At 39.6% G+C, this 13,121-nt stretch overlaps 1 protein-coding gene across 1 annotated transcript in view; it reads left to right on the top strand.

The window, feature by feature from the left end:
- ATP10B (ATPase phospholipid transporting 10B (putative)) overlaps positions 1–13,121 on the top strand; it is a 350,924-nt gene that overhangs the window by 134,358 nt on the left and 203,445 nt on the right. The window contains exon 4 of the mRNA XM_047860005.1: positions 10,962–11,022. Within this exon, the coding sequence (XP_047715961.1) occupies positions 10,962–11,022 (61 nt within the window). The remainder of the gene's footprint in view (positions 1–10,961; positions 11,023–13,121) is intronic.

The raw sequence follows: 13,121 nt of genomic DNA on the forward strand, positions 1-13,121 counted from the left end.
TGTGGCTTCATCGCTCCAATCTCTGTCTCTGTAGTCACATTGCTTTCTCCTCTTTCTACAAATCTTCCTCTGCCTTTCTCTTATAAGCAACTTATCATTGGATTTGGGACCCACCTGAATAACCCAGGAGGATCTCATCTCAAGATCAACTTCAAAGACATTTTTTTTTCTAAATAATGAAACATTCACAAATGCGTGGAATTGAAACATGGGTATATATTTTGGGGGCACTATTCAACCCACTACCAGTATGCTAGAACTCAGAGGTTAAATAACTCACCCAAGGTCTCAGTGCCAGCAAACAAAGGAGCTAGAAGAAATCTCAGTATAGAAATGTGAGGAGCAGTGAGGGAAATAACTTAAGACAGTATGATAGTTACTAAACAGATTCAGGGCTTCTCTCTTCACCAGTTCTCAATGGTTTTACCCAAAGATAAGAGTGATATGGGCATTTCCTGCAACGTTTAGAAGATATCTTTGAGTAACTAGAAAGCTTTAAGGAAGTTTTGTTGCATTTTTTTTGTTTGTTTTGTTTTTGCTATTGAGATATCCAGTCTGAGACTCAATTCAAGGAATCTATTTTTTTTAATGAGGATTTTAAAAGATAGTTTATAAGAAGATAAAGAAATGGAATGGCCAGTGCACCATATCAGTGTTCAAATGGAAAAGGGAATGATTTCACATGGTCTCCATCCTTACAATCAATGAAAAACATTCATCTGTTCATACTGTTCTTTGTTCATACAGTTACTGAATTAACATACAGTTCAACTGTTCATACAGTTCAACAAATTGAATACCTACCTTGTGCCAGGGAGTTTGCTTGGCTGGGGAGACCATAATGAGCAAGATGAATGTATTTCTTATCTTTGTGTAATATACTATAATATGGAAAAGACAGATAACAATAATAATAATAAAACAAGAGAGAACTATTTTGAAATTTGAAAACTGCTATGAATAAGATAGAATGCTGTGAGGGAGTCTATTATTGATTATTCTACTTAGGTAGAAGAATTAGACAAGGTCTCCAAAATTTAAGTGAAATGCTCTAAAGGAGTTAGTGAGCTTGTCATGTTTTTAGAACAGTTAGAAGGCCAATATGGCCAGAACTTAGAGCTGGATGTCAAGGTAAATGGCATAAGATTGTAGAGGTGGGCAGGTGCCACTTTTCATCTTGCAATCCAGAGGCGGAAAGTACAAAGGATTGAAGTGTTTGTTATAAGTATGTGTGTTGGGAGAGGAGAGACTAATTTGCATTTTTAAAAATCTGTGGAGCAAATATTATAGGAGGGCAATAGACCTGTTAGGAGTCTATAGTACTGGCCTGAGCAGCAGATGGTGGAAGCTGGACTTGGGTAGTGACTGTACATATGGAAATGTGAGGACAGATCTGAGGTACCGTTAGGAAGTAGATCCTATAAGACTGGATTGATGTACTAAATGTTGGACAGGAACAAAAAAAGGCAAGTGAGGAGCAAATGGATGGATGGTGGTGCATTTACAGAGATGATGGAGAATAAGGAAGGAACAATTCTGGGGAGGACAAGTAGAACCAGATCATGAAGAGATCTTGTAGTGCCATGTTAAGTAAGATAAGCCTATGAAACACCAAAGTGGAGATGTCAAATCAGGTATCGAATATATGAGTTTAGAGCTCAAGACCATGGTCTAACCTGGAGATATAATTAAAGAATCACCAGCCTATAGATGATATTTAAGAAAGCCATGGGAATGGACAAAGTCACCAAGGGAGAGTAGGATCAGGTACTCTTTCAGGAAATGGACTTACATCTCATTCTGCCTTGATTTAAGCCTGAGTTCTGATCACTTTTGTGCTTTATCCTACGTTAATACCCATGGCCTGAATTACTGCCTCAAGTTACTTGTTCATTTATTTGTTTTTTGTTATCATATCCTTCCCACTCAAACAGAAGCTCCTTGAGGATTAGGCCCTCATCTGTCTGATCTTCCTGCATCCCCAGGCCTAGAAGACACTTACTCAATAAAAATTGGTTTAATGACTACAGGTAGCATTATAACTTTTGATTACATGTCAACTTCTGTGCTTAAATCTTCACACTTATATCAGTACGTCCTCCTCAAAAACCCTTAGAAGGGGGTGGTTATCATTTTCTCAACAATCATATAGCTTGCTGCTAATAAAGCCAGAAATAAAAAGCCAGGCCTTCCTGATATCTAAGCTCTTGTTCTTTACTTACAACTCTGCTCTGCAGTACTTCGAGAATGGGTGAAATTTATGACAAAATAAGATAGTGGAATTTTTTTTCAGCTTTGAACTCCTTTCCACCTAGCTGAAGATACAGTCAAGATCATGTCATTCACTCATTAAAAAAAAAAATGTCTTGAGCATCTCCTCTGCTCAACACTCTGGAGTGATAAGGATTCCCAGACAAAGGAGCTCAAAAGTAGTGTTCAGATCTCTCTTTTTCATTTACCATTTCAACAAATAAGTAATGAGTACCTACTATGGGCCAGTCATTATTTTAGTGTCTGGTCCAACTAGTCTGTCTGTCTTCCAAATTGCTGTGACTACCTACCCCTCAATGCCTGCCTCTTCACCTCCCCACCACCTGTCTTTCTTGGTTCTACTTTTCTATTGCAAAAATGGCTCATTCCATGTAGCAAAAGATATGGAGCAAAAGATAGCTCCAAGATTACACCATCCAAGCAGTAATGACAAATCAAAGGGCCTCTATCTCTTCCTTAGTACTAAAGTGTAAACCTCAGAAAACATTTTGTTGGTGCAGGTTTGGGTCATGTGACCTCTCTTGAACCAATCATTGTAGCCAGAGGAACACACTCAGAAATGGCAGGACTCCCTTTGGGGTCAACAGCCCCATTAGAATCACATGGTGGGAGCAACAGGGAAGCAGTTTCCCAAAGAAAGGAGTTAATGTAGGATAGATGAGACAGTAGATATTTACTCTCTTAATTCATCTACTACCCACCAGATCCTTAGGAGCAGGGATATTGTCTCTCTTATTCACCACTGTTTTCCCTATGCTGAAGACAGTTCCTAGAACATTCTTCTGAAAAGCTGTCTATTGTATTGATAGAATGAATTAAAAGAAGGACATTTTATTATCTGGAAAAAAAAACCCACATGATTTGCATTATAACATACTTCACAATGGATAACTAAATGCTACTGTTATACCACACTATTGTTGAGGACTGTTGATCTAGGGAGCAGGAATACTAATACTTCTGCATAACTTACCAGGCTTCTTTCATGATTAAATGTTGTTAGACTGTGAAAGGGCTTTGAAATGTATTAAACAGCATACAAACACAAGGCATTTCACTGTTAATAGTCAGCTAGGAAATGAATGATCAGCAGAATTGTCTAAATAGGCTTTTAAAGGGGTATGGTAAAAAAAAAATAAAAATAAAACTTTATAAAGAAAGTTTTGAATGGCAAGAAATGCTTAGGTAGCAAAAGACAATTTTGTAAAATGAGAGGTTTGAGAAGAATAAATCAGCAATGAATTTTGATACAAAACATTATTTAGAAAGCCTATACATATTTCTGATTAAAAGATATTTTCAAGAGTGACTTTAGCAGAAATAATAAAATGCTAGGCATGAACCTATTTACTTAACTCTTCTAGCTAACCAGAATGATAGAGCTCACAACTCTCTCCCACCTCATACCCTTGGCTGCTTTCAAGGCAGGGCACAAGCACTTCAGTTGTACGTTCAGTACTTTCATCATTTTAACCCAGGTGCCACCCCCTAGAAAATGACAAGTGGAAAGGAAGCCAGACTCTGTCCACAGACCAAGAGACCAATTCCGTTAATCGGGTGAATGAGTTAAGGCACAGATAAACTGCTATCATGGAGACCAAGCACAACAGCTTAGAAGAGCAAACCTGTGTATCCCTCACAGTCCAAAAGTGAGAGAGTGGTCTAGGTCTGAGTCACAGGCTGACCTGCGGCTTCTTCATCATATGGCTTCCTAGGAAACTCCTATACTTTTTGCCAGCCACCAGGAAGGTGCCTGAGAGGAAAAGTCCTGACAAGTAGATTTATCTTTATGAAGATGAGAGATAATTTTCAAATATCACTCCTATTCATGCTCCGTTGGCCCTAACTTAGTCACATAGTCACACATAACCCCAAGGGTTAGAGCACTGAAATACCCAGTTGGACAGCCGTGTACACAACACTTAGGCCAAGGAAAGGGGGTTATTTCTAGGAAAAGGAGATTATGGTTACTGGAGGACAAACTAGCAATCTCTGCTATGGCATGCATATACCGAGTCCATGCCATGTTTCAGGCTTTCAACTATGTGTAATCAATGACCTGCAGGGGCGTCTGGGTAGCTCTGTCAGTTAAGCGTCCGACTTCAGCCCAGGTCATAATCTCACAGTTCATGGGTTTGAGCCCCATGTTGGACTCTGTGCTGACAGCTCAGAGCTTGGAGCCTGCTTCAGATTCTGTGTCTCCCTCTCTCTCTGCCCCTCCCCCACTTGCATTGTCTCTCTTTATCTCTCAAAAATGAATAAACATTAAAAAACTTAAAAAAAAAAAAAAGACAATGACCTGCATTCCAGAAGGCAAGAGACACTTTCACATACAGCAATAACCCTCACAATAAGGTGAAGTATGACAAGGAGTAAATATAAACCCAGTGTTATAAAAGTTTAAGGAAGGGTTGTTTTTTCCTCCTCTGAGTGGACTTGAGGAAAAATTCTTGGATGAGGTAAAATTTGAAATGGGTCCTTAAGATTCAGTAAAACTATAAATTTAAGAAAAAGGGCTGGGAAGAGGGAGAGATGGGCCTTTAAGTCACTACAGGGGAAAGAACTGGCATCCCAGACAGTCATTTTCATACCTATGACCTTTTGAGAACCATCCAGCAATACTCCCCACCCCCCCGTGGAAAGAATAACTATATAAAAGTAGGTATTTTTGGTTATCTTTCCAAATATATTCTCTATTTTCTTACTGAAGACAATTCTTTTAGTTGAGCATATTGCCCTCCATAGCCTTATTTAGAGTTATATGTGATCATGTGACTAATTTTGGGCCAATGAGATATAAGTGGAGGCATTGTATACAACCTCTGAGAAGTATTTGTGAAGAAATAGTTTTCCTTTGCACGCTCTCCATCCTTCTACCTGCAATTCAAATGTGATAACTAGAGCTCTGGTATCCATATTGAGTCAGAAGAATGAGAGCTAACCTTGAAAGTGGCAGAACAGAAAGTTAAAATTAGCCTGGCTTTCCTGATTACTCTATAAAATCCCTGAGTAGAAAGCCATGAAGTGCCTACCTCCAGACTTCTTTAAAACAAAAACAAACAAAAATGTTTAAGCCACTGCTATTTGGAGTTTTATGTCACATTCAATCACACCAAGTCCTCAGCACAAGTAGCTTACATGCCCCACCTGGTACTAAATCAAACTTAACAATGGATGGGGGGTAAATCAAAAGGACATTAGTGCCCTATTGCTACCATACACATTACCACAAACTTGGAGGGTTAAAGCAACACATTATTCATATTACAGTTTTCTAAGTCAGAAATCCAACATAGGTCTCACTGCACTAAAATCAAGGTGTCAACAAGGGATGTCCCTCCCAGGAGGTTCTTGGGGAAAATCCGTCTTCTTTCTCATTCCGGTTGTTGGATGAATTTAGTTCCTTGCAGATATAAGACTAAGAGCTCCCATTTCTTTGCTAGTTTTTGGCTAAAGACTATTTCCAGTTTCTAGAGGCTATCCACATTCCTTGGTTCATGGTCCCCTTCCTCCATCGTTAAACCAGCAATAGTGGATCAATCCATCTCACATTTCAAATCTCTCCTAAGTCTTTTTCCAACACTGCATATCTCTGCCTGCATTTTCCACATTTACAGCCTACCAAAATGATCCAGGATAACCTCCCTGTCTTAAGGTCTGTAACCTTAAATTTCATCTTCAAAGCTCCTTTTGTAAGGTAACAAATTGACAGGCAACAGGCTCCCAAAGAGCATGCACATTTTTGGATATCAGTCATAGTCTGAGAACATGAAGTTCCCTCAGTGTACCTTTCTTCTCCTATCAATTTAATATCTTGTTTCAGCTGTCCTCCTCACTTAACAGGTGTTATTACCTAAGAGGTCATCTATACTGGATGCTTGGAGTCCTTGGTAGCCTTGACCTAATCAGGTATCCTGGTCTCCTCCAATTCTCAGGAATAATACAGTGTATTTGCCCAAACTCCAAAGAAAATTGGGCGATGTGTCAGCTTCATAGAAACATATAGTAGGTTTTTGATGGGCCAGATTGCAGGCCAAATTTGGTGAATACTGGGAGTTTTTTCCAAGAAGTGTGGGGTTGGGACCAGAGCTAATACTAGTATCTGTCTCAAACCTTCCTTAAAGTCTGCAGCTGAAAGAGCCTGGGAAACTCTGAAAAATTACTTAGGTCTACTGAGTAGGTTGCAAAGGTTGTAAGTTCCTTACAGATTGTTTCAGGTCAGATTTGAGGATAGGATTGGAAAATGGATGTATTCTACCCAAGGAAGTAATTTCAGAGAGAAGAGAAAGAAGGGAATAGATGCTCCTCCAAGAAAATGAGGAGATGGAGTACCATCTAAATTATCTGGATGGAGCTGAAGAAGTCTTCTGATTGGTAATGCTCTCCTTAAAAACTCATTATGGTTTGGGGTGCCTGGGTGGCTCAGTCGGTTAAACATCCAACTTTGGCTCAGATCATGGTCTTGTGGTTCACGAGTTCAAGTCCCATGTTGGGCTCTGTGTTGACAGCTCAGAGCCTAGAACTTGCTTTGGATTCTGTGTCTCCCTCTCTCTCTGCCCCTCCCCCACTTCCTCCCTATCTCTTTTCTCTCTCTCCCTCTCTCTCTCTCAAAATAAACATTAAAAAATTTTTTGTAAAAAACACTATGGTTTGATTTTTGTACTTTGTCCCTGATGCACTTGGAGGAAAGAGGCACTTCAGTGTGAGGTCAATGGAATGTAAGCTCCAAGTGGACAATGACCTCATCTGTCCTTTTTTCTTTACTCCCAAGCTCTCAGAGTCCTGCTTTTCATAGGTAGTAACAAATACATATTACATGAATAAATGAATGAATGCATTATTGATTAATTGGTAGACATCCAAGTCCCTCTTCAATCTTTTTTTCCCAGTAGTCAATGTGGCCTATGCTTAAAAGCTTATGCTCTAAAGTCACATGTGGATCCAGGTCCCACCTCTGCCATTTATCCTACCAGTGTGTTCCCTGGGAACTCAGACTTACCTAAGTCTGTATCCAGTCTGTAGCATATAACCAATAATTACTACTTGGCATTGTGAGGTTTCATTGAGATAATAGATAAATAGTGCTTAGTAAAGTTCCTGACAGTCAATGGGCATTTTCTCTTAATGTTAGTCCAAACCCCCTGGTAATGCCAAAGTGGTCTCCCCTTGATTGTCAAACTTTATTTCCAGGCTCCTATCTGCCATTGCTTGTGTCAGTTACCCTGTCCCTTTAGCATTTTATGCACACATGTGAGTATATGTGCACACACATGTACATATGCAGATATCACAGGGATCAAAACCAATATCTTCTCCATGAAGCCACCTATTATGGCCTCAATCAGAAGTCATCTCTTCATTTTAGAATTCTTGGATGCTGATTAAGTCATTGTTGCATTTATCACATACCAATGCCTAGCACAGTGTCTAGCATATAAAAAAGGAAACTAACACATCTTGAACAGATGGATGGATGGATGGATGGATGGATGGATGGATGGAAGGAAACTTATGTTCTCTGGCAGCTCCACAGGAATTTATTTATTTTCGTAACCACTCTGGTCACATAGCGCCTGACCCACAGTAAGGGCTCAATAAATGTTGGTTGGATTGGGAAGAAAGGGGAAGAAAAATCCAAGAAAGAGAAAATCAAGACCAATGTCCACCTGGATCCATCCTCCTTTTCAGGGCATCCTCTTGAAAGGAGTTATTGAGGAGAGAAGCAGGGAGTTGACAGCCACTCTCTGGACTCTCTCCCAGGGCCTTTTTAGAACAGGAAAGTTAATTATGGAACCAGATTAACAGTTTCTTTTTTGATACAGTCAAAGTAAAACCAGCAGGATGCAATTTAGCTCTTCCCCACTTTCCAAATAGCAGCAAATTTTCATACAAAACAAAGAGACACTTGAATTGCAAATTACTTAGAGAATCAGCTAGCAACCCCAACGGAAGAATATTTCTTGCTACTTTCAAAACCAAGCTGTTGCCTTTTCAGGTTTAACCATGTAGTGGGACCTTCACAAAGGCCTGGGCGTCTTGCTGTTTCAACTCTGGGCCAAGTGGAGAGGAGGAGTGATTCATTGAGGTTTACTGAAATGGCACAGTGAGGTCTTTTTGTTCACATTTTTCTCTTCTCCACATGGTCTCCAACTCTCAGATCACTGGTCTCAATTCACAGAATTGGGACTGACAATGTGTTCTCAGAGGTCATGTTATCCAAGGGTGGCAAGAACAAATGCCTACAAGAGCAGGCAGGGATGTAAATGACTGAAGCAACTGGTCAGGATATGCGGATGTGTCCACTAGGAAGTGGGTGAAGACTGGGATGAACCCATCCAACCGCCAGTGTCATGTGGGAATGCTGGCTCACTGTCAAGGGTCGCTAGATCTGACAAGTCCGTATTCTTTTCTAAGTCTGGATTCTTATTCAAAATATCCTTTGTAGCTGTTGCAACGGAAAAAATTACTATCTATTGGCTGGATACATCTTGTAGGCCACCAGTTTACAACTTCTAATCTAGGTCAACTTCTTCTCTTGATAGATGGAAAAACTGAGGTGGGAGAAGGAAATCATTTATGAAAGTTCACCAAGTCACAAACTCTTCTGAATTCTCATCTTGTGCCTAGCTGATTATGCCATAAAGCCTCCCTCAAGTCCCTCTCTCCTGCAGGACACAGGGCAGCTTTATTTTCAAAAGAGCTTTTAGAAAATTTGAATTTCTGATTCAAATAAATAAGTCCTATTTTTACAGAGGATTTGGAGGATGCATCAAGAATAAGGATATAATAAAATGAAATCGCACATGATGTGATTTTATTTCTGGAAGGACTGGAGCCTGAGGTGGGAACCTGGCTGGAAACAGGATACTTCCAGACATGGCCACTGGAGGGCAAGGTGGCATCTCAGTTGGGTTAGCCCCAAATAGGTCAAAGGAAAGTTAGGACAAGGGTTGAAAATGTCTATGTTTACTGTAGCCAGGTTGTTGGCAGAAATGAGAAAAGGAGACCAGATGGGGAATAGAGTGAAGGAAGGAAATACATCTAAAGGACTCAGATACCACTCAGATTTGGCCCGTGTCACCCTGTGGCAATGCACACAGTTGACAGTCTTTTTGATTTTTTAAAAAAAAATTTTAATGTTTATTTTTGAAAGAGAGAGAGTGTGAGAGAAAGACCGAGCACGAGCGGGGGAGGCACAGACAGAGAGGGAGACACAGAATCCTAAGCAGCTCCAGGCTCTGAGCTGTCAGCCTCCAGTCCAATGCAGGGCTCAAATCCCTGAACCGTGAGATCATGACCTGAGTCAAAATCAGACGCTTAACCGTCTAAGTCACCCAGGTGCCCCTGATTTTGTTCAAGTGAAGCTTGAAACCTTATTTTTTTTGTAAGCTTTTTCAATGTTTAAATGTAGATCAAAAAAATGTGAATCAAACAAAACACATGGAGGAGTGGGATTGGGTTGTGGGCTTCCTCTTTGTGATCTCTGCTAAGTGACTCAGTGCAGATGGACAGGGCACTGCACAGGTCAGTCTGCTGAGTGGAGAGTTTGAAACCAGTCCAGCTACAGACCAGTAGATAAGGCTGGCATGAGGATGACTGAGGAAACAGAGATGGTCCATAGACTCAGTGCAGCAGTTCCCTGGGGAGAGTGGGCTTCAATCAGAGCCATCAGAGCCTATCCAGAGCAGCCTGGACAGATCCTTGGGGGAGAAGATCTGCACAAATCCAAAACACCTACCATAGCCTTTTATACTGTATGTGTATAACCATCTTTACTTTGCTAAGTTAATATAGATTATCTCCCTTGGTAGCCCTGTGGGAGATTCATCCATTTTCTCAAAAGCAGAAATGTTAAAATCATTAAAGATAGCATTGAATGTGAAAATTCTTCCCATTTTACTGTAATGACTCACTGAATAAGTGGAGTGGAGCCTACAATGGAAGGAGCCCTTGAATTTTAGAGGTCGTGGACCTCCCCAACTTAACATTTTTCCAAGCTTCCATTTCATACTTTGTAAAGTGAGAATGAGGTATTCCTGACCTACCTTCCTGTATTAGTGAAGATTCTTGATTAGGAGAAACAGAAAACCCAGTGAGCTTAATCAAAAGCATGCATGTATTAGTTCACACAACTGGAAAGTTCAAGCATCTAAATCATAGCTGGATCCAGTTGCCCACACAATATCAGGGCTTGGTATCCATCACTCAGAACTGCAGACTTCATTTTTCTCATTGGAGCCAGCAGCTCCAGGTGCTTCCTCACCTTTCTAAGTACAGTCAAAAGAGATCTTCTCTTCCCCTACATTGTCCACTTGAGTTTTGGGACTGGCTTTCATTGGCCTGCTGCAGGTCTTATGCTCATTTATGAACCAGTTGATGTGGCAAAGGAGATGAAATGCACTGAGTGGCTGGGCCAGTACACATTTTATGAAACAATTAGGCATTTAGCTGGAGTCTCTGGGAACATGATGTACATTCCAGACCATAGCAGATACAGTGGTAGACTTGATTCCCTGATAGGAATAAACTGTTCTTATTGAAACAACTTCCTGGGAAAGTATCCAGATCTGTGGAGTTTGTTTAAAGCTGGAACCATGCACCTGGAGAGAAGAAGGCAAAATCCTTGATTACTGCCTGATGCCAAAATGAGATTGTATATTTTGTATATATTTTCTCTCTGTTTCTTGCAGCCTTGCCTTGATAAAAGGATTGGAACTGGTGACACTTGTTTCAATGACAACAGTGTGAATAGTGAGTAGTTTTTTCTGTTGTTTATTAGTTATAGAATATGGACTGCTCTCTGGTACCAAAATGAGCTTTATTAAACTACCATTCCTTCCTCCAATTCATTTAAACAAACATCAACTGGCTTCATTGTTAAATCGAATGCCAGGTATATGGCTTACATTTCTTTCCCCTCATCACTTACACACACACACACACACACACACACACACACCACAGAGCAATATAGGAACTGTCAACCTGCAGACCACCCAAGGTGTGTTCATGGCTGCAAATAACAGAAAATACAGACTCAAGATGGCTTAAATAATAAAAAGTAAAGCAAAGAAAAATGTTATTAGCACTCAGAACAAGAAGTCCTAAAGTAGGATAGGTCCATAGTTGGTTAATTGAGTAGCTCAAAAGTGTCATCATAATTTGGATTTTAAACTCTTCAGTGGGCTGTCTCTTTCATTTATTTCTTTTTATCAGCCTTTCCAGAAATCCCTCAATAGGCTTTTACTCATGTTCATTGGCCAGAAGCCAATGAACAAATACCCTGCTTGAATCAATACCTTGCAAAGCAGATGGGACCAGTTAGATTGGATTAAACCAAATCATGTGTCCCTTCCTGAGGCTAGGGATAGGACCTATATCCCTTGAAGTACACGGTCACATAGAAGAGAGAATATCTGAACATAATTAATGTCTTGTTTAAAAGGATAAATGAAGGATGAAAAGTTATTGTAAAAACAATCAATGCTATCTGCTATAAGGCAATACTAGGCAAATCTTAGTGATATTTCCTGCAAGATGAAAGTTTGCATAGGTACCTAAGTTCTAAGGTGTCATATACTTCACTACTGGAGAAAAAGCAGGCACCCAGCCTTGGCTAACCTCCCCCAAAGTCACTGATAAATTGAAGAAATATTAGAAATATTTTTTACTCTGGATATAAAACCCAAGGCATTATTATACCATATGCAGACTGTTTCTCCAATTTGCATAATTATAAACTCCTCCTCAAAAACTAAGCATTGCTGCCAACTTAAAAAAAAAACAAAACTACAAAGTAGTATTAAATATGCATTGCTAATTTGACTTTTTAATTTGGGATATTCACAAAGACATGAACAACTCTGTAGATACTGAGGCTTAATAAAATCTTCCACCTGTATAAAAAGAAATTGACAGGAAAAGCTAAAACCAAAAATTTGTTAAAGAATTTGACTTTATGTCTGAAAATTATCAATAAGAGATAATTCTATTAAAATAACTCCCACATTCACTATTCTGTATGTTGACTAACATTCAGGTGTAGCTCTTGTTTTGTTTAGCCAAAAGAAGGTAACATTTCCTCAGATGTCTCCATTCTGCTTTTAGTCACCTGTGAGCTATGTGTATTCTTATATTTAAATTTTATATGAAGTGATTGAGGAGATGCAAAAAGATCTTCTTGCCCCCAAATCTATTAGCAATCTACCTAAAGTATCCACAAAAACCCCTGACTTGGGCTTTGAAGGTCTCAGCTATAGTAAAAATATGCTATCTGGCCAAGTTATACTGTTATAGGCTCCTCAATTTGAGTTCATTAGTTAGCCCCAGTGATGACTGAGACACAGGATACAGATGTGCATCCAGAGAAGTGCTCCTGGAGATAAATTACAAACCATGTATACAAGCATAACTCAGAGATGGGGGTTTAGTTCCAGACCACCACAATAACTAAACTGGGGGTTTAGTTCCAGACCACCACAATAAAGCAAATACCACAATAAAACAAGTCAAATGACTTGGTTTCCCAGTGCATATAAAAGTTATGTTTACACTACACTATAGTCTGTTTAAATGTGAAATAGCACTATGTCTAAAAAAAAAAAAAACAATGTACACACCTTAATTTAAAATACTTTATTGCTAAAAAGTGCTAGCCATCACTGAGCTTTCAAAGAATTGTAATCTTTTTGCTTGTGGAAGGTCTTGCCTTGATGTTGGTGGCTGCTGACTGATCAGGGTGGTGGTTGCTGAAAGTTGGGTGGCTGTGGCAATTTCTGAAAATAAGATAACAATAAAGTTTGCCTCTTCAATTGACTCTTCTTTTCACAGTTTCTCTGTAGCATGTGTTT

This window comes from Prionailurus viverrinus, chromosome A1, assembly GCF_022837055.1.
Source record: "Prionailurus viverrinus isolate Anna chromosome A1, UM_Priviv_1.0, whole genome shotgun sequence".
NCBI lineage: Eukaryota > Metazoa > Chordata > Mammalia > Carnivora > Felidae > Prionailurus > Prionailurus viverrinus.